The sequence below is a fragment of the Nipponia nippon genome, unplaced genomic scaffold, assembly GCF_047370975.1.
Source record: "Nipponia nippon isolate SJK-2023a ecotype South Korea unplaced genomic scaffold, ASM4737097v1 scaffold_11, whole genome shotgun sequence".
Classification (NCBI taxonomy): Eukaryota; Metazoa; Chordata; class Aves; order Pelecaniformes; family Threskiornithidae; genus Nipponia; species Nipponia nippon.
Genome location: NW_028262302.1, coordinates 24,072,228 through 24,095,700, shown reverse-complemented (window position 1 = coordinate 24,095,700; position 23,473 = coordinate 24,072,228). Strand labels below are relative to the sequence as shown.

The following is a 23,473-nucleotide window of genomic DNA, read 5'->3' as shown; positions in this document are numbered from 1 at the left end:
ACAGACTAGTTCTGATTCACAGGTTAAAAAAAAGCTGAGAAAAACATTAGACACATTAAGCAATGATAAGCATTTCTTCTGAGATAAACGATCAAAAACCTGTAAATGTGGCCATGACGCTTCCAAGGTGGGCTCATCCTCTTCTGGATCAAATTCATTGCTGTCACTAGGTGGGAGAGTTCTGAAGATATTGCAAGATACCTGAAAAGTGAGAGAAAGAATAATGAGATCTGTTTTTCAAATAAGTACTAGATTTCAGGACTCTGTCTATACCTACTCTATCTGTCCTCCATCACATAGCAGTATTTTTTTGCCTGCTGTCTGACAAAGTTCTTTAGCAACAGTACAGGTCTAAGGAACCTGTCACTTTACAAACCTGCCACCAGCCTTGGCTTTCCTTTCTCCAGATCTTTTTGCTTCTTCTTTCCACTGATGTCTCAGCATTACCCAGCCTGCCACCAGTTCTGTCCACCACATTCCAGATGAGCCCATCAACATGTAATTCCCAGTCCTGCTGGGCATCAATGGGCTGAGAGCCATGACTGTTTCGGAGTTGCGGAAAATGCCATCAGCATGCATTTACAAGTGTTTTCATACAACACTTGGTTGTTTTCCTTTGCACAGGGAAAACATTAATGATATCTGCTTAAGGTCTCATCTGTCAGCACTTGCTAAGCGTTGCCAATGCTATTCACACATTATATGACTGGACACCTCATGCCAAGTACAGAACTTGGTACTAAATGCAAGCAACAAATAGTATTTGCTCGTCACTTAGCCTACATTTTATTTCATGGTTGGTTCACTTTGCTTAATCTTATTTGGAGGTATTTTGCTGAGACTGCTTGGCCTTGTGAGGTTCATGCTATCAGCAAAGACTGAACGGGAGTGCTTTCCTGGGTTAATTATAGTGCTGAATGGAGTGTCCAGCTTACTATGCAGCAAATCTGATGAACTGCAAACATGCTGTAGGGCCTTTTCTGCACTTTGAAGGTGATGTTCCTTCTTTGCACTCTGCTACTGCATTTGATCCATCTCTAAGTTGGTTAATCAAACAGCTGGGAAAAGCAGCATGTTATCTCCTAATCCGATGTATACATGACCCCTTCATAGTAGTTCTGACAAACTAAGCTCTTTAAGAAACAAAACTAATATGTTCTTCAACATCCTCATTTATTTTTCCAGCCTTTTACTCCTGTAAATGTTTTAAAGTTAGCCTGTACGGCATATTTTCAATATGCTGGCAACTTAATAAGAAAGGGCACTTTAAAGCCAAGAGTCTAAATACAATCCAAATACTGATAGAACCAGATTGAGATAGACAGAGTGAAGTTTTAGAATTTGCAAGACAAACAGAACAGATGCAGGTACTGCATAAACAGAAAGATGAAACAACAGAAAACTGCAGGAAAGCACATGTGGTGCATAGCAGTGAGGAATATTCACTGAACGGCGGGGAAAGACAAGAGTAAGTAAGGCAAACCAGTGAGCATAGAAAAAAAGAGGTCACACGGGTTTCTGCTTGGACTTTTTTCTTCTTGCCACAAGAGGGTGTATTCCACTACAGTTACAGTAAAACATGCTTTTACAGAAGCCTTCACTGTATATGTAAAGCTCATGTTTTCAAGTCGCATGGCTTTCAGCCTTAACAGATACAGCACTTACGATAGCCTGTGCTGATAGACACTGAGCTCTACTTGCCCTATGCGCATACCTGCCAAGTGAGGACTAGCATTTATTAGGAGATACTCTCTTTCCCCCTTCTCCATCCTCTTCCCCTGACTCATTCACTTCTCTCAAGAGCCCCTCCATGAAGACTTTTCTCGTCTCATGAGGAGAAGTCAAATAACTATTCCAGGAATACACACATGTTATAGTTTGTCTTTCCTCAGGAATTCCTGAGCTCCTCCTTCTGCTATCCCTGATATGAAAACGCAGGGAGAGGAGGAAAGTGATCAGAATTAGCAGGACAGAATTGTTTCTGTGTTAGAGGACAGGGCAAAAGAGGGTAGGCAGCCCAAAGGATTCCCAAGTAAAAAGGGGGAAATGTACCTATTGGTGTCTTGGATCCAAACATCTGGGATTCTGCAATACTTACTGAAGCATTTTTGGTTAATGCTTCACATTCAAAAATCCCAGCTTTCTCAGGATTTGGACCAAAACAGGGAGCTACCAAGACCAAAGTCATTTTGCAGCTGGTTTTTTTTTTTTTCTGCTTTAAACTTCATTTGAAACAAGTAAGAATTTTTTTCTGCAAATTTAACCATACATAAATTAATGAAACTTTTACCAATAGATCAGAGAAAACATAAGTATTCATCAGCTGTTGTGTTTAGAAACTGGAGCAAATATTGAATTATGGCACAAGCAAAACCTGCAAGAAAAAGTACATACTTTCAGAATGAAAAAGCTAAACTAAAACACATTCCTGTAAGATTTAAATTAAGTCAAACCAAGCCTCAAGCAGTTAGTGCCAGGGCCTTAACAGCAAAACAGAAGTACGAAGGGTTCAGCAACAACTAGCTGAGTGCCAGCACTGACACCTGAATCTTGAGCTTGTAACAAAACCAGAATGATTTCTGGAGAGTGCCTATTAAAAAAAGGCCAGTCTTAAGGCAATTCAAAAGCAGGTTTTTTGCATAAGAAAATTAACATGCAGGAGTACACGCAATGCAAGTTAGAATATGGTCCTAGTATACAGTTTGCTCTCTTTAATTTTCTTTTTTGCATTAGGAGTAAAGATAAGCTACATGGAGCCAAAATGCAGATATTCTCCCGAGATGAACAGACAGAACAGGTTATCTTTAAGTGATTTCCCCAGGTTATCATAATTTTAAAAGATAATGTGTGCCATTACAGTTACATTAATCACCACAACACGGCATGATAGCTCATTTACATGCAGCGTCAATTTATAGCATGCTTATCTAAATCAGTAGCCTCTAGGTGGCTAATGTTTATAAGCCTCTAAGGGAGAACCAAAGGCAACAAGTTCTTCCATGCATGAACTGCCCAGCTGTACGTTAGAGACTTTGACAGCCACCACACAAAGATGGGAATACGCAACATCAAATCTGGAAAGCAAGATTTTTCTCAGATAGGCATAAGGTAGCTATTTAGTATTTGTCCCTGGGCCCAAGCAGCATGCCAAAATCCCTTCAGCTGGAGAGCTGAATCATTTCTCTTCTGACCTCTGTTGGATCATCAAGCCAAAGGACACCCCTGCCAGCCTGCGCATACAGTCCCCGATAATTCCTCTCCCATAGCCGACACAAATGACTGCTGATCAATACCGGCTTCCGTCTTCCACTGATTAGGAACGCCTCCAAGCCCAGGTGATATTTTTGTAAAGCAAACCAGAACTCTAATATTCTAGAAAGTTGTATCATGACAGATCTCCCCTATTAAGTCCTCAAAGACATCTGCACGCTCTTCTCCATGACTGTCCCTTTCAGAAGCACACAGCAAACTGGGCATAGAAAAGTACATCACCGGTCCCCCACTACGCAGAATTTGAATACCCAAGTGCTAGAAACCAATTTAGAAAATCAGTAAAATCTACCCATCAGCACTGAATCTAAAATTTCCAAGATCAAGTTGGAAATGCCAAAATGACAGATTTTTAAATTGGAAATGCCCAGGCACCTCTAAGCTCCATGTCAGTGTGTCAGTCAGGCACAGCTCTGACTAGAAGCAAGAACAAAAAGTTTTCCAGGCAAGTACAAGTCCAGGTCAATTCACTAAAAACAAACAAGAAGATAGGGAAGGCTGCTTTGATACCCCCACCAAGAATGAGCTGCAAGTTCTGACCAGATCTGACGACTGGTACCTGGCAATCCAGAACTACGAAACTACGAATATACACTGAAAAGTAACAAGCTTCAAGAAAGCTCCGGTTTTATCACCACATTTATATTTGAAATAACTTTTAGAAAAGAAAGTACTAAGAGGCTTAAGTCTGATGCCAGGAAGAAATGTTCTGAGAAGTCCTCTCTTTGTCCCTCACTGGAGTGCTATAAAAATGACAACGCTGTAACAGAAACACTTCACAAATTCAATTCCAGCCCAGCACTCCTACTCCGTGCTGTTTGAAACAAAGATTGTTATCAGTAATAGTTTTCCTGAATGGAGCCTGAAATGAAAACAAACATACACACAGGGAAGCTTAATACATTAGCTATATAAAAACAGGATAAATTAATACCCAATTAGCTCAGAGGGAATACCTGTTCTTCTATTACCAGTATGTGGAACCATCCAAATAAACCCCATGTATATAAGGAATTGAAACAGAGTATATCTGCACACACCATGTTTAAACTACTGTGCATATTAACAACATATAGTAACAATAAAATGTAATTAAGCCATAACGTGAAGCCACGCTAACTGGGAGACAACAGCGGCCCCTGGAACAGACGCTAAACTTGTCCTTCTGAAATATATCTGCATATGTAGTTTTTTTAATATGGTTTATGGATTTACATATTTTAGAGCCTGAAGTGACTGCTGCAGTCACTCAGCTGTAATCTCTCTATGTAACACATTGAATTGTTCCCAGAAGTTTGACTGAGGTACATCTTACAAAAAGAAATATCTAATTCTATCTTAAAAGATTATAAATGACTCTACCAGCTCTCTTCTCCTAAAGTTTTACTACTAATTTAACTACAGCACTGCTTCTGATTTCAAGGTTGAATCTGCCTGATTCCCCGTTGTTTCTCATTAAATCACCAGATCTCTTCTACATCTGTATATATATTTGCATATGCGGTATGTATCTATTTATATATGGGTATTTTTATATAGACATGTCACCTCTCAACCTCTGTGCTGCTAGTGGAAAGATAGAGCTGCTGAACCCAGCCAGCTGTTGGTCTCTTTCTTTGTTTTTAATCCTGTGATTATTTTTGCTTCCTTCCTTTGAGCTCCCACCTGTGCGCAAGTGTCCTGGGGTATGCTGAAAAAGCCAGACCATCTCCCCCTTTTTTTCTGCCTGTTGCCATTTGAACTTGTCAACATTTACTTCTTTGAACAGTGCACTGTATCAGAAACTCATATTAAGATAGTCGAGATACAATGCCCAGATCCTTTTCTGCACCACTGTTGGTGCAAATACAGTCTTCCAGGGCTTAATATTATATGCCTTCTTTTTGCCCAGCAGCATTACTTTTGACTTGGTTACATCAAAATGAACTACGTGGGACTGCGAACACAGTCAACAATCCAGATCACGGGGTGGGGGGAAAACGGTTCTTCTCATCTTTTCTTGACCTTTAAATCTTTTAAAAATTCAATCAATAACCTGCAAGAATTTAGCTCTAGATCAGGACTCCTAAACTTGTTAGCTTACCGTCACCCACTTCAGTGGTGGTAGCAGCTTCCACCCATACAGACGAGCAATTGGTAAAATTGAGGTCCTTAGGCTATGCTTCTGTTGGCAGAGAAGTGCAATAGGAGCAGGTCTGCAGAACAAAAGAGCTGGTGCTCGCGTACAATGTCCACACTATGTATGGTTGGAAGGACGAGTTTCTTTCTAGTGATCTCTTGCATTGAAGCCCATTAGCAAGCAGGAGAGCATTAGGTACACTCCTAGCATAGGCATTTTATCCAAAAGGAATTGAATTCACAAACCCTAAAACTTCTCTATGACAAGCGTCAAACCGCAGTGAGAACAAATGGGAGACCCACTTCAAGAGCACGCTCACATCTGAGCCAGAAGTGCTAGCGCAGAGCTATCCCCTGCGCGCTGCTGGAAACCGGAGCTCTGAAATTCCACGCTAGGTCACTTAGACCTGAACCGTAAACAGGGTCCCCTACCAGTCATAACCCCGTTCATCGCCATCTCCATGTAACTACATTTTGAGATGATCCAGTGGAACAGCTATTTATGTAATGCATGGCCAGCTAATTCTATACAATACAATCTAAAACATCATAGCAGTAACTCAAACATCTTGGACAAACTAAAGCGCACAGTACCAGCAGAAAGAGCCCATCACTTCTACAGTAGGCATCAGATCAAGCGAAAGCCTGCCAATACATAAACTTGAACTCTAAACAGCATTACTAAACGCATAGTGTCTCAGACTCCAAACTGAAGAACAAAACAAAAAATTCAAAACCCAAGAAAACAATCTCCCAGAAGATTCACGTTGTGCTTATCTACAGACACTATGCTCGAAAGATATTTAAGAAGATGACACAGCCAAAATGGGGGGTGGGGGTGCACGCTCCTTTAAAAAATTTCAAAAAATCGCTGCAGTCAACACAAGTAATTCTTGGAACAAAAATGTTTTTTCCAGTTTATTTCTTTGCTTTAGACCTAGTCACTGTACTATTATGCAGATAAAGTCTGACGAATGAAAGGCCTATGTAACCAACAGGAGGAATAATGGATACGGGTAAATGTAATTACATACTGTCGGGAAAAATTATTAGGGACAACTACTGCAAGAGGAGCTGCCTCCAACTGTTTTTTTGAGAAGAGTACAGAACATCGGAGCCTCTGCTTTTAATAAGCATTGTGGGTTTTGTACAAACTAGGTGTATAAAGAATGTGAATAATAAAAAGCATCTAACAGAGGAATTTGGAAATAACCCATAAAAGAAACCAAAGCTAGATTCTTTTCTTGCTTCTACAAAACTGATAACCCTCACATTAAAGAAACAAGAACAGAATTTAAAATACAATATGATATTTATCTATTTTTTTAAAAAAACTTCGATAGCATGCTTATTCCATCATGGCTGCACCTACATGACAATTTTAAATCAAAGTCCATTTTGGGGCATCAAAGGACACGGCATCTTTCTTTCACCATTTGAGATGGTTTCAAAACAATCTGTTGAACTTGTACTGGTTCAAGTTAAGTTTAAGATTAATTCCTCATATTTTACAGAATTCCTGGAGTTATATAAAATTTATATTAGAAAAGAGACATTATTTGTCAATTCTTGTAAAAGTATATGATTTCATTTCTTTCCCTAAAACTCAAAATTACAGTTAGTAGTATACTTTTAAATCTAATACAAGAACCAGCAGGAACATATGCACAGGTTTTTGCTAAATCAAAAAGTTGAGACTGAATATAGGTACACTTGCATAAAAATCTCTGTCCAAGAACATTTTAACATGGAAAACCCTAAACAGGATGAACATTTAGCAAGCAGGGTGGCATACTTAGTCATAAGCTATAGAAAATAAAGACATTCATAATGCCTATAAAGTCTACCAGCTAGCAAACGTCCTAAGAATAGGTTCCTTGCCACGCTAAAAAATTCATGGCTTAACAAGATATTCTTTATGTTTAAAAGGTCTGTCACAAACAAACTCCTGATCAGACTCTGCCCTCACATCTGTTGCGACAAACCTGCAGAAAAAGGAATGCAATCCCTCTAGATTTATGTCAGTAGAAAGAAGGAAAAAAATCAGAATTTGACCTTTCAAATGCAATTTTTGGTATTTATTTCAGTATTTATTTAACCAAGTTTCTTTCACTGTGTTCACTCAGCTTCTGAGCCACAAGACATTTAATATGATGTTTCATTTTGGCTATAGAGATTACAGTTTTATTTTACTTGATTTGTCATTACAGGAAAGATAAAGATGACAACAGGAAGCCAAAGGCATTTCTGCACTTAAAAGAGAGGAGAACAAAGTAATATTATTCCATTCTAAAAGGTACCTCTCAAAAAAGTTTCATTAGCCATCTCTTATGGGCTGGCAACTGTCCATGGATGTTGCATAAACATCACAGTAAACGTCAGGGGTTGGGTTTACAATTTTTGAAGCAGCAAGTAGGAGAGCTGAAATGTTGCTCACCAGCAGAGATTCATCCACATTTCTCAGTTTAACAGCTTGTCAATTTTTCCCATCCAATTTTTTAAATGAAAGAAATCAGTTTCCTCAATCTATGTCTTAATACCCGGAAAACACAAAAAGCTCTACTACGTACACCCTTTAGGATACCACAGATAATAACAAACGTTTATTTCATTCAACTACCATTGCTTAATCTACCAGCAAAATCAGCATCATTAGTTTAAGCCTCCACACTTTGCTCAGACAGGAGCAAATTTTAGATTAAGTGTCCAATTATTGGCTCGTAAAGTCATATTACTGGCATTTCCTTCTTAGCAGAGTGTGGTTTAATTGGCAAGGGCCTTTTTTCCTAAGACTAGCCTAATTCTAAAGAATGTCATATGCTCTTCTGAACAACACATCAAACTGCAGGGGAAGCGCACTGAGCAATACCCTCCTGAATAAATCCGTCCAGCTTATGGCTATTAACGCAAATCCCAACTGCTCTTCCCATCAAATGATATTGATGACAGTGACGAGGCCCCTGCAAGCTTGCTTTGGTGGCTGTTAGTAAATTCAACTTTATTTTATTTTTTAAATAACCAGTAACATGCCAAACACTTCTGTATATATCAAGCTAAAGAGACTGGTTTAAAGAAGTGGACACGCACACAGGTTGACAAATAGCCAAGTGATTTCACATTGAGCTATGTACACCATCATATCCTATGCTCAAGAGAACAAGATGAAAATATGTGATATTACGATTAGGGATTAAGGTTTTAATGGCATGAATTTAGGATGACTGGCAGTAAAAATATCCAGAAGCTGTTATGCCGGCTACCCAAAGTGACTGTTTTTCAAACCCTTATACCATAACACCACCATGTTTTAGAAGTAATTAAAAATCTCAGAGTTTCTGAAGAATTTTACAGGCAAGCTTTTTCTATCCTACTATCTGTCAAGCCAAACGCCTTTTGGGTCACGAACAGAAAACACTAATATACATGTACGTTATAAAAGTTTAAAACAAAAAAAGACTCTTCCACAGATATTACTTTTTTGGACATTTTAGATAATTAAGATAAGAAAACACCTTAGCCATTAATCCTTCTTTATAAATATTGGTAACTTTTTAAAGATCAACTTCAGATTGGTATGCCTTTTTTTCTGCGCTTAAATGATGCCAAAACTCACAAAACAGCTCCTTTCTTTTTCCCCTGTTTACAATACTTCCCTTCACCTCGAAATTACAGTAGCCTGAAAGGCCAAGCAAGAAATATTAATTCCTGGATTCGTAAACACTAAACATAGCAGGGAGGAGACCTTCCAAAGGGACAAAGAACACTTGTGCTCCATTTTGATCAGATTTAAGATACTGGTCTTTCAATCAAAACACTCCCGTGACAATTGTGGCAGGCAGGCAATGGGGACGTTAATTTGGTCAGGACATAGATACTACTGTTTTCTTCGCTATCATGACAGGTCAGAGAGTGTCAACTTGACAGCTCCTTTGTGAACACAGTTGGAGACCTAGATGAAAATCCTCAAAAGCAGATAAAAGCAGCAGTTGCACTCATGAAGTCAACTGTGTACAGTGAAGTCTGTCTCAGTATACGATTATGAGCACAATTCTCCCGAAACAAGAAGATGCACTTATTGCAAAGAACAAGTTACACCAAACATAATGCTTCAGCACAAAGTGACTAATGCTGTCTCTTCACCAGGCAATATGTGCTGAAAACTTATTTTATATAATATTAGTCCTTCCTTTCCCTCTAGGGCCTGTATAACTGTACTCAAAGTGATGGAGAAGTCTTGCTTTTATAGGCAAAGACCAGGAGGAAAAATAGCATTTTGACCAGATAGCCTACCCGTAAAATACAAAATACCTGCAACGCACAGAAGCCCTGATGATGTGGTTTAGTAGAAACGCTGCATTAGCATTCGCTGGGATGATCGACAGAAATCATTCATGCATTTGCCATGAATTCACTCACATTAATTCAATACCAGAGCTCAGCATCCTGCTCACATGGAATACAGCCACCAGAGTGTTTTTCCAAGAGCACATGCACCAGGAACACTGCTGGTTGCGACAGGCACAATTAGGAGACTCCAGCTTTCCAATAGCTTACACCTCCATCAAAGCACAGCTGTCTGTTGCAGGCTGGAGTTTCTTACAAAATTTAAATATTACAACTTTCTCAGGAAATTCCGTAGGAAAAAAACATGTCCAATTCCCTGATTACTTAGGCACCTTTTATTTGTAAAAAAAACATATTTGGGCAGTCAGGGGCCACTGAATAGCCAGATACAGGGCTCAAGAATGTTCTCACTCCTACCCTGCTTAAGTACCCTGGCAGTGAAGAGAAAACGTAGCTTGAGTTCATCACTGGAGCCCAAATGCAAGGCAGAAAAAAGTAAGATGAAGAAGGGCATGATGCAATGAAAGAATTAGGGAATACTGGAGAAAAGAAGAACAGTTTTCCATCAAAAATGAGCTAAGCTGAAACTGGAATTCCTGAAGCTCCGTTAGCAAATTATCTGTGAAATCCACTGGAAAAATTCACACTGTATCTTTACTTTCAGCAACTCCTCCATATCATAGTTACACACTATATTTAAGAAAATGATTTAAAACCATGCTTTTCAAACTATTTAGGCAATGCATCATTTCCTTAAGATAAAAACAGTTTTGTGAATCAACATAAGTGACTGTAGGGACAGCAGAAGTGCTAGCAAAGGGGTTTTGCATCTCTTCTACAGTTCAAGTTCAGATTCCTTCATAAGTTATGATTTATGATTCAAATTGAACTTTATGAGCAGTTACAGATCAAATTCTTCTTGTTGCTTGGGGCCTGACCTAAGACAACACTAACTTGCAGAGTCTTTATTCTACAAATGTTGCTGCAGTAAACAACTATAATAGAAGTCAATACGAGAATACAACCTCAATAAAAGAAACGCCAAAAAAAAAATAGCAAATTCTCCCAGGAGGTGAGTTTGGAGGCATCTTCTACACACAGAAAAAGTACCCAATTTTATTGAGGTTATCTGTGCGTAAGTGTCCCGTCTATACAAAGGGTACAACACAATTTGTTCACCATAAGGGGTACAAGTAAGATTAAACTAACATTTGCAAACCATTTAGAGACTACAGTGCAGCACCAGCAAAAGAATTCAGCAAAGAACCAGTAATTCTGTGTACAGACCGGTATTTGAATGGTGGATTAGACCATATGCTGAACAAATAACACAACAGACTGAAAAGCAGTTCATTCAGAAGATTGGTCCAGTACGGAAGGGAGAAAGGGAGGGTGGGGGAGAAGGGGAAGAATCTGATCACATAATTATAGGCTTTCTGACAATGCATACACACAAAGAAGCTATACTAAGATTTTTTCCATACACCCTTAATTCTGGTTTTTATCTTCACTACTAACTGCTTGATGATTCTGTCATAATTTACAGCTATTTTTAAATATTACAGGCAAGCCACACAGCATGTATCTGTGTGTCAGAAAAGAAATAAGGAACATATATAATGCAATGTAAAATCTATTCACGTTTTTCTTCTTACAGCACATAGCCAGTGGATTCCATGATCACACAGTGCCATTAGGAAACCAACATCACCAACTCTATATTTAACTAATCGCCTTCTCATTTAGATAACAGGTTATAAGGGTTATAGGGGTTCCGTATGGTAGTAGAGAATAAACATTTTAAAGCAGCGATTGATTTTGCCAATCTCAAAGAATGTTCTTCACCATATAGCTAGCATATGGTACTGTTTCCATTTTTACATTGAAAACACTATTATATGACAATTTATTTATACAAGGTATAGCTTTATTGTTGAGTAATCTTGCTCACTCTAATGGCAGCTGCTATGAATCCACGTAATATAACCAGGAAATTTTCACACTGATCCTATACAACATTTTTAACATTTATTATTTAAAAATCATTATCCGTGCATACTTTAAGCTATATCCGCCTAAAGTACACACTCGAGAGCTTGGATAAAGTTCAAAGAAAGATAAGAAACTTGCAAAAATTATTCCATTATTTATACTGGGGGGGAGAGGGGAGGTAGGTGGGGGGAAATGTGAGGGATTCTGATTTTATGGCTGCTGGCTTTCTCCATCAGGAAACAATCCAGGTTTCCTTTCATACATTTGTGACACTATAATAACCATCATCTACTTGACTTTAATTAAGCATGTATAAAAATTAGTATTTTTGTCCTTGGAGAATTATCCCCAAGTGATGTCTAGTAGAAAATACAAACCAAAGGCCTCATTTAATCCACCTACTCCAGGGTTCAATTTCGCCCACAATGTGTAACTGGAATGGCAAGTGGATTTAAAGAGACTACGAGAAAGAAGAAACTCACCATTCTAACTACTTCAGGGTAAGTCTGCTCTGTCAAACAGCCTCTGCTTATTGTAATGTAGTCCACCAGTTCATTAAGAGTGGAGCGCTTGTATTCTTTCATTTTAAGGTCTGAAAGCGTGTCCATGAAGTCAAAAATGACACAGCACTGTTGAAGTTTCTTTAGGAACAGTTCAGGCTGCTCTGAAGATGGAACGTCTATGAAACAAGAAAGGAAATCTTTGTGAGTCTGGCATCTTATTATACAAAACAGGATTTCTTTTTGAAGATCAATTGCAAAGGAAAGCAGCATTCATACAATTTTTGTAAAACAGAGCTCAGATTAACAAATGAACCCCTTATAGGAACTGTATTACTGTTGTGTGTTTGAGATCTTGAACGACGTGTTGTAGAAGTAATTCAATCATCACCCGCTCGTAAGAAAATAAAAGTTCACCAAAAAAGTCCAGGCTGAAGTGGAGAATACAAACACAACAGCATTCAAGGCTTAATTCTACAATATACCACTACTTTCACTGGAGGCTGACATTCACCATCATTAACTTACACTCCAAAGAAGGATGATAGAACTGTCAAACAGATCAAGCTTGATTAATTTATATTTCTAAAAACACTGCGTCATTTATAACTCTATATGAATATACATGAATATGCATATGAATACACAGCAAGACTATAATTCTGCAAACAAGTTTTCGGATTCAATCATTATCCCCGTGTTGACACTTCCGATAGCAAAATCAATTTTACTGAAACACAGTGAGGATATTTTGCTGTACCATGAACACATAACATGCATCAATAGGAACACTGTTACACAAAATAATAGTATGTGCTTGACCAATAAAGTAAGCAGAATGTACTACTTACTACTTTTGCTGTTTTCTTAATTCTCAGCAGATAAAAGACTTAATAAAATAATAACAGGAATGTCAACTGCTTAGCGGTTTGTTAGTTTATCAAATGCATCAAAAGAGTACACAGAAAGCTTAGTTTATCCAATGTTCACGTACACAAGAGGCTAAGAATAGAAGAAAGTTGCAGAAATGAAATATGCATTTTTACTCTGAAAGTATGCCCTCAGACCAGAGGGCATTTCACTTCCTTCGATCGCCTTTTCTTTTTTTTTTAAAGGCACAAATGCTGTCAGCACCAAAATCCAGCAAATGACCTTCCAAGCCACAATACCACACGTAAATGAAAAATTCTGCTGATTTCAACTAGAAGTATTTTAATAGTAAAGAACTGATGTTTATTTCATAAAGCTTGGACATACTAGTAAAAAGCCAACCTAAGATGGAACTTCTTATTGTTGACACAAGAGTATGTCAAGTTAAGGAATACCTGGTGAACACTGGAAGCTGTTAGTAGTTGCATAGTAGTTTTAAGGATGAAGTACCATGAATCTCTTCTAATTAAAACCACGTACACAACAGTTACTAGTTTCAAGTTCAAAAGACCTGTGAAATATTGCAAGGTCATAGCACGTAGCTGCATAGTTTTAAAAAGTACTGCTAGAGATGCAAGGACCCCAAGGGACTTCAGATCAACTCTCTGCATTGCTTAAACACTGGAAAGAATAAATATGGATTGCAATACAAATAAAGACGCTACGTGCTCTCTGACCTGACACGGTAAAGCACAACAGTTTATTCAACCTTTTTTCTGCTTACAGCACCGTGGTAGTGACAGGATTCAATAGGTTAACGAACTGCATCCCGCAAAGAACAACCAAAATCTTGGTAAAGTTTAACGGATGATACCAGGCAGCACACACCAATCTCATATTCATTAGGCTTGGGTAAGCTCTACGACAGCTGTGTCCAAAGCAAATTAAGGGGGAAAAGAAGCGGTCTGGTTATGACACCACACTTTGTATCATCGTAATTATTCACCCCACATTCCCACAGGCTAACTGACATGTGGCACAGAAGATGCAAGAAACGTGGTCCTGCAGAACCCCAACGAGAAGAGCTACGTGCGAGAACAGTCCCCCCAAACACCTCTGGAAAACTGAAGGTCCCAAAACCAGGTCACCCTAAAGCCGTTCACCCATTACAATAAAGACCACTTCTATGAGCCACCTTTCTGAGGTTACAGCCTTACAGGAGATAAAGGGCCTGGGAAGCAAAGTACTCGTGAACTGACGTGTTACTGCTTTCTTGATTACCTGCCCTCAATTAATACAAAAAAGGAAAATGGACATCAGAATTCACTGTTATTAGCAAGCAGGCAACAATTAATTGATTAACGATTTCTTCCAAAGGACAGACTGTAAATACAAACTGAAGAAAAAGAGATAACAGTGCAATCGGTTACTTTTCAAGAGTGTTATTTTTAATTCTAACTTCCACTCTTTGTTATGCTATCTATAATCCACCTTAGAACATGACAGTATGTAAATGGTATCAATAAACCCCATTCTGTTATACGAACATAATGGGTTTTTGGTTGCATTGCTCTACATGGCTTGCACACGTTTAGTTTGGCTGACAAGGATATCCTAGTCAAAGAAAAACACAGGCTGAAATCAAATGGGAATCCATTAAGATACAGTTCAGCACAAGTTCTAACGAGACTCAAATGACTCAAGATTATACTCATTTTAAGGCAGGGTCGGTATTAAATAAAAATTTAAAAATGACTAAAGCATTAAAATACCTAATAAAAGTTTGTTTTCTTTTTTTTCCTGTAGTTAAGTATCTGGAGGTGTGAGAACAAAACGAAAAATATAATTAAGTTCTTCTCAAGAAAAACCACTCTAGAACACTACGTGAATTTCATGCCAGCATTACTACGTCAATGAGCCATGCAAACCATAGGGGCAAACAACAACAACAAAACACAAAAAACCCACAAACAAACAAACAACAAAAAAACCCCAAGGCCCCAAGAAATAAAACCCCAAAACCCAATTGTTCTGGTGATATCTGCTTTTCTTTATTAAATAAGTTGTCGTTCACATTACAAAAGAAAATTGCAAGAAGTTTCATGCAGTAATACTTTCCATTGTTCTGGGGAATTCGGGGTGCCTTGGGAACAGGGTAACACCTAATGCCTAGGTTTTTTTCTACTTGGAAACAGGAAAAGTACATGAGAGTAAATTTTAGGGGGTCCTAATATGCACAGCACAAGAAAAGGGCAGCAGAAATCAATAAAATCAGTATTCCATGTTCCCACCTTCCCACAGAAGCCATGCCATTAGTTGGTTTGGGGTTTTTTTTTGTTTGCGTTTTCTTTTTCTTTTTATTTTTCCTTGGTGTTTTCCTTAATCCTCTAACACCTCTTTCACAGCTGTACAAACCTTACTGAAAGATCACTAAAAATGGACTTCCCCGGCCACCCTGATGCCACTCTCCAGAGCAGGGAGCGCAGCGGCACTTGGGGTACAGACCCACTGAGCTCCACAGCAGAGCTGAACTCTTTAATGCAATGACTTGAAATGAAACATGCAGCTCCTTACAGATGTTCACAGCTGATGAAAAACAGCAAATCATTTTCTTCTCAGCAGACGGATACTCAGAGCTTTCAATGAATTCTGCAACTTTTTACTCTTGTGCTAATGTGCAGCCAAACATTTAGGCCCCCAAATTTAATAACCTGCAATATTACCATTGTATCTACTTTCAGTTGAACAAACTGAAAATTGAGCAACTGCTCTAATAAATCTGTGTAAATACCTATAATACCTTAATAATCTATAAAATAAAATCAAAATGACACTACTAAGTGGCACTAGTGATTTATGTCCAATGCACAGGAGAATATGCATTTATTAAAATCAAAATTTAAAGAAAGATAAACTTCCGTCTGGATGACTGTGAGAACTCTCCTCGTTTTCAGAAGGTCTTTGCCACGAGTTAATTTTCAGGCTTGTCAGTTTTCTCTTCAGCCTTTTAAAACTGTACAGAGCTTTTGAAACACACTGAGTATTCACAGATTCAAAAGAAACTGGCTTAAGTGAAAGCAAGCACTAATACATCTGAACAATGATAATCAAGATAGAATCAGAGCCTTTAACAAAATCAAGTGTCTTATAAAGTTATTAGAAAAATTGACAGAAAGTACTGTAATTTTTTTTTTTTAGATGTGGACCAACAATTGTTAGTACAAGGGCTGAAATACTAATTCTAAAATGGCCAAAGCAATTCAGTTTCTCTCTTAATAGCCTTTTTCCAAAATAACCCTAAACCAACCAGCCCATCCCTTCTCATCAGTCATCTCTGCAGTCTCTGCCTTCTGCATCCTTTTATCAAATAAAGACATAAAAGGCTGATAGCTGCAAGTCTCTAACATATATAAAAAATATTTATGTTTATACTCCATTCATATTTTAATTAAAATAATTTACAAGTAACTGATTTTGGATCATAGAAAAGTAAAGCTATGCATTCAGAGAACTGAGCTATGCTTCTCCTCTCAGTGGCAGTAAAAAAACCACAGGGCAGATACCGAACACCTGGATCAGCTCCCTGATCCACTTCAGCCTGTAGTTTGCAATGAAGGGTGTAATGCCGGGAAGGGAAGAAGTAAAGATGGGGGGAGGCACTGAGCTGGTTAAGCCAGCATGGCGACTGTAAGGAAAAGTCACGGGATTGCAGATGGAAGACAATACAGGGCCTAGAATGAGAATAAAACAAGACAAACAATGCAGATTACATACAAAATATTAGGCAAAACTAGGATATGCTCACACATGCTACCCTGCACCCACATATATACTATCAGAACGTTTATTAATAATTAAAATCAAAATGCCCTCAGAATAACTATTGCTTCCAGTGTATACATTACTGTTATTAATTAGCTTGATGACGTTTGCATAAAGAACTAGCACCATCTTGTACGTTAGTAAAAGCAAGCACCACCACATTATGCATGAAAAATATAAACACGTACTAAAACCGAAGTATGTCCGGAATGGGGGACCGAGAGATTAAGAGTAACTTTTTTACTCACATTAATTCTAAGAACTTCCTTATAATTTCCCAACATTTGAGAATTCTGTATTCACTTGCCTCCACCCCTCAAGATTGTTTCCGATATTCTTTCCCTATCAGCTTGATAGTAAAATAATTCCCCAATTTTTCTTCAGTTTCCATATCTTCTAGTTATTACATAAACCTAGGATTATGATTTTTCTAGTTAAGTAAAATCTCCTTGTGCCAAAATGCTCTAAAAAACCAAACAAACCCCTCCCGCTTTGCTGCCACTCACCAAGCCACCAAGTTAAACACAACCAACTGCTGAAGCAAGGACCTACCTGCACAAAGTAGGCAGTTGTGGATAAATCTCTTTATGTCTGCATCTATCCCCAACAGGTCACTATGAAGATTCTATTTTGTAAGAAGCTAACTTTCTAGTTTTTATTCAAATAAAACGTGCAACTTTGAATTTGAAAGCCTTTTGGTCTCCTTTGAGAAGTTCACTTCAAGAGAAGGTCTAGCGAAGCTAACTCAAGTTCTCGTCATACGTATACCCCAGTACATAACGAGCCGCATTTCTATAAGCCACTTTTCACAGTAGAATATTGGTCTTAAGATGCCAAGAAGTACAAATGTTTGCCCTCTCTTTCTTACACACGCTTCTTGAGAAAAGTAATCACTATCCTGATTGCATTTATTTAATTTTCCTGACTGGCTGTCAATATTATGAATGCTTTGTGAAGTCAGTAATCATTCATTTATAATAGGTGCTTTTTTCAAAGCTGTTTTCCCAACCCATTCTCTATACTTAATAATTATACAGGCAGGGCAGCAGTTAGGCATTGTGTTCCAAATATATAAAGTCTAACCAGTACCAACATTATTCACACAGCAATAAATACAGTGGGACAAACTCAAGCTGACTTTCATGAGTGAACATGCACAAAAAGAAAAGCGCAACATTAACATACTGTTTCCAGCACATTCAAAATGCATGATTAGAAGCGCAACACAGGACACACTCCACCACTTCTCCTGATAATCAGTGTCTCCTCAGATAATTAATCACAAAATTGAGAATTACTTCCCTCACCATTAATTTCTCCCTGATCAAACTGAGCAAGTTCTCATCAAGTGGGAGTCTCCTGGGTAGTTGCGCAGGGATCCTGGATACTGTGAACTCCTCTACTCCTTGCCAATACTCCCCGATCATTTCACAGAGGTTTTCAACAAACATCATTTACTGGGCCGAGTAGTCTGAAAGCAGTGTAGATCTAGCATTTGATTTGAGTGCCTTGAGTGTATATGGAGTAGCATTACAAGCAACAGGGGATATTCCTTAACAGACGTACTCTTAGTCATATACACTGCCAAAATTTTATAGCGTAGATATACTTTTAAATATCTTAATCAAAATTTTGCCTTTACTCACATATGTAAAATCTCATGAGCTTCAACCCCTTAATAGAACACACGGATGAAAGCCTTCTGTTTCCTTCATCACAAGACCAAGAATTAAAAACAAATTGACAATAAAAAGAATTTCAATAAAGCGTATTTTTAAGAACTATACTTCTAAAGTTTATGAAACTTCAATTAAACTTTTTGCCTACTTCCACAGTGGGCATGGTGCAGGCAACAGTTTAAGCCTCCTTTCTTTCACCCATACGGCTCAATCCGGACCCACGGCAGCCAAGGTTTCAATGCAATGATTCGTTTAGGCTACACTTTGTCAATCTATGACCAACGCTTCTTCATTCCACCACTGACTACACCAATGGTGTCTGTGCTGTGGACAGCTTTCAAATTGGAAGTGGACCAAGACCATGAGCTTGGTTATCAAAGCTACTGATAAGCCATAGCAAAATACTGCTACATCCATACTTGTTGCAAAATGACTACATTAATGCAAATTAGCAGGGATGATGTGCCACCCTCAAGTGAGCAGAGAGCTTCCAGGGTGCCATAGGTTTTACAAGTTTGGATTCTCTTACACATCACTAACCTAACATGATGAATCTGTTAGGAAACAGTTATATCAAGTATCTCAGTTAATAACAAGCAATCAAGGAAATGTATAGTGGACAGTCAGAACTCATGAGCAACTAATGGAAGATGGGATTACCAGGGTATTTGGGTACACCAATTGCTGTTCTAGGTCCCACAAAAATAGAGACTTACAAGGTATTTGGTAGCATATGGTGTCCATCTACTAATAATCACCACTTAATAGTAACCATGTCTTTATATTTATAATCAAGCAGCAACACCTTCCTCCTTGACAACACTTTTCAACCCCCCCTCATTAGTTCTTCAATGAATGGGAAGAGTTTAGACTAATGGAGTAATCAAAGACAGTCAAAGTTTACCTATTCTACCTACAAGTACATTCAAGGCAAAAATGATCCAGGTCAAAGAAGACAGCAGAGAAGGTACACAAAAGGATTCAAATGACACAAATTTTAGAGAAAAAATGATAGGAGAAGAGCAAGTGGATGAGTGTACCAAAAAACTTCAGAAGAGATGGAAGAACAGCAAAGCAGCTGTGAATATTATGAGAAAGGGACAGAGTGGGAAGCCAAAGGTGGCAGAGCAACAACGTAAAGTATTAAAAAACCAAGAGAGAAAGAGAATGAGGTAGAGCATGAGCAGGAGACTTGGAAAAGACAGAGAGGAAAAAGTAGTTTGGGCAATAGCAGAATATTTTAAAAGGAAAAAATAGGAGCTCGAAGTGTTTAAGCAAGACAAGAACGAATGAGTTAGTGCTCAGGAGTTAGATTTGATTAAGCAGCTACATACCTAGAGGTTCCTGACACTCTGTGACATCTTTAATATATCCCATTACATTATTTATGGTGAGTTTCCCTAGACATCAAATTAACACTTCTTTTTTAGCCCCAAGCTGATCACAGGTTTTGTAGGTTGTTTCCTCTCCCTCTCCCCCCAACTTTTACCAATATTTCAAAACCAATTATTAGCCATTTTTTTTTTAAAAGAAGTAAAAAGGCTGGCAAAAATACACATAAATGTTATTTCAATTTCCTAAATTGAATACGTGGCATAAAATCCCAAAATAAGACAAAAATACTTTGCTGAAACACTGAGTTATTGTAGCCAATTTTCCTGGACTGACTCAAGTTTCTTTTACACTGGCTCAGAAAGTTTATGCTAGTTGTTTCAAGTAGGTTATTACTGAATTGCACTTTCAAAGTACAAGCTAACCTTCATTCAGAGGAGTCGAAGTCACTAGATTTACAGTCACCAGAGAGAGCTGCTGTTCATGTTTGTCCTGCCACTTGAGAATACTGACCTTGTGTAGTGAAGAAATGATCAGGATACCTTTGCCACACACCTTCTGTCTCACCTTCTACCATTAGATATGAAAGACATAATTGTTACTTTTCAAAGTGTTCTCCAAGGGGAAGGGAAAAAGAAAAATCAAGGATGGATTTTAAATGTTCTTTGGGGGGGGGGCAAAACCCAAACTGTTTGTCTTCTACTTTCTCAATTTATATAAACAGAAGCATATACCCACTTTACCCACTTTCAGGATTTGTGGTTGTTTTGGAGTTTTTTGTTTGTTGGTTGGTGGTGGTTTGTTCTTTTTTTTTTTTTTTTTTTTTTTTTCTTTTTAGGCACTGACCTGTTAATTTAGCTAGGTATGTAAAAACACAACCCAATACTACGCGGGGAGACAACACTAAAATCCAGTACCATCAGCTCACACTTTGGAGCTCCCAGAGCTGCCCTAGAACATCCTTAGTCTAAGAATCAAAATATCTACAAATTTAAAATCTCTGAATCTTAACATTGTGCTCCATTACAAACAAAAGACTGACCCTACATGAAAAATCTTTGCTGTTGGGTTTTTTGAGACTCCAGGATTAGTAAGTAAGTATTAAACCTTATACTTTTGCTCGATTCTAGCTGGTAATGCCTCCAGTGCTGAATCATCCATTGGTTCCTTTCAGCTGTTACCAGGAGGAGCTGTACACCAGAATTAAAGTCAGACTTTTCCATAAACATTTGCATAGCAAAAGCTACAGGTAAAGCAAATGCAAATCCAAAATAAGCTGAACTTACATACTTGCTCAGCTCCTTTACCCTAAAACACATCATGAAGACCAGAGATAGAAACACCACATAAACAAAGACGTCTCATTTTCCAAGTGATTTCTCAAATTACCGACATAGAGCAAAGCTACGCAATAGCAACTTAGTGCTCCACTGGGTCACCCTACTGCTGTCTTCCTTTAAAATCACTAACAGGTCTTCAGGCTGTTTTTCAGTGTATTTTTAATTGCCTAGCTAGTCTCTAGGACCCTGCCATCCTCCATCCATTCCCAAGTTCTTAGCAGAGCACTGGAATTCCAAACGTCAATAGAGACACAAGTCTCAGCTCATTATTTCAACTTTGGCACGCTATGCTCGTATCACTTTTATCTTGTACTTTGTTTCTGTTAATTTGAGAGAGAATGATGGATTACACTGCAGCTTCAACTTTATTTTGCTATATCGTGTGCATTTTTTTTTTTTTTGCATTGGAAATTAATGGCAAATATCAGAAAATGGCAAGACTAGCAATTCATAATGAACATCTCATGGTTTCCAGGTTCCTTGGATGGCAAAAAACCTAAAACCCAGAATAATGTTTACTAGTTCCAGGCTACTAAGAAATACCTTTGCAAAAAACCCACGATGGCCTGCTGACCTAAGACAGAAGAATCCTTAAGAGGATTATTGTCTTCCTTGCGATAAGATTCTTATCAGATCACAATTTTTTCCTGCATGACATGAGAAGCTTTTGCTCTATAATCATTAAATCATTAAATATAGGAACACAAACATGTCACAGCAATCTTACAGTTACCTTCCATTCTAACTGAGGTCACAAGGCAGTTCAGGATTTGCACTAGAATTTATTTGTTTGGTGCATTAAGTACATAATGAAATCACGATAAAATTATATAGCTGTACATGCTTCCTGTAAGAGTACAAAAATTATACCTTGCTTAGTAAGTGCTCTGAAACTGCCATCTGTCCAAATAAAAATATACAATATTCATTTTGCTCAAACTACAGAGCTGTTCTATGAAATTTATTCAGAAACACTTAGACAGTTGCAAAAAAAATGAACCGAGAACACAGGAAACTCAAAACATAGCTCTCATCCACATGGGCTCAGGATTGCTACTCCGCTTGATACTGACCCACTAATTTATCCCAGAAGTCACAGGAGTACTTCATTCTCCAGTGAAAGAAGCAATTAAGTGAGAGCTATTATACATATAAAATATAAATTCTATAATCCTACTTATACATTTAGAAGAGTTTAATTGAACCCTGAAAACATAACTTCCATTCCCTTCTCATTTGGTAGTATAAATTTAGTCAAGAACATAGTCTGCTCTATGCTAATTTACCACAATAATCTCCCGGTATTTTCCAGTAATGGACTACGCAATCCGACTGCCCATCACGTGTTTGCTCTCTCATTCTCTCCATAGAGGAAGCAATGTGTGTAACGGAGTAAAAATTTGATGGAACTGCACACATGCAAGATGCTATGTTTGTGTAAGAAAAAGACAAGCTTTAACAAACATACCCCAAACTTATGATGGAAGACGCAGACACAAACTGGGAGTTCATTCTACAGTCCCCAAACGGATCCCCCAGAAAGCTCAACTTCTTACACGTGTCCTCCTTACTGCAGAAGCTCCAGCACGACAGAAGAACAAACTTACTGGATTTGGCCTTCATTATTCATTTAGTCTTCTAAATACTAGTTTCAGCCCATCGAGATCAGAATCAACACCTCAAGCTGGATTCAATGTTATGCCAAAAACAAGACGGGGTTGCAGGGGGAGATGCATCTGCAGCGGCATGTCCCTCAGGAACACGAGCCACAGTGCTCGCTGCTCATCTGTGTTTCCTGAGCACAAGAACATAATCCCCGCTACATCCCGGCTGAGCCACGAGAAAACACAGGAAAACCTGAAGGTACATTCTGATCTACACACTGGGATGACATCTGAGAAACTAGAAAGCATTACTCAAGATGCTACATGAGGACTTTGCATCCACAAGCAATCCATGTGGTTGATTTGTCAAGAAAGGAGGTTACCACATCATTCCCTCCTTCAAGATGTTATTTCCCTTGCATAAGGCCTTCTAGTGCTTAGGTTCAACCAGCTGCCCTGAGATATGGTCATCTGGAAGGCTCAGACTATGTTATTCAATACCTTATGACAATAACTCAAATTAGTCAAGCTGTTAGTTTAAGGAACATCCTTTCTCATATTGCCAAGCCTGGTAGATCTGTCTAAACGACAGAAAATAAATA

At 38.3% G+C, this 23,473-nt stretch overlaps 1 protein-coding gene across 7 annotated transcripts in view; it reads right to left on the bottom strand.

The window, feature by feature from the left end:
- The window catches only part of PPP2R5E (protein phosphatase 2 regulatory subunit B'epsilon), a 79,994-nt gene that overhangs the window by 20,720 nt on the left and 35,801 nt on the right, over positions 1-23,473 (bottom strand). For all 7 annotated transcript variants that reach the window (XM_087747946.1, XM_087747944.1, XM_087747943.1 and 4 more), the window contains 2 exons: positions 12,207-12,403; positions 100-201 (listed from right to left, as the gene is read on the bottom strand). In XM_087747946.1, the coding sequence (XP_087604072.1) occupies positions 100-201; positions 12,207-12,403 (299 nt within the window). The remainder of the gene's footprint in view (positions 1-99; positions 202-12,206; positions 12,404-23,473) is intronic.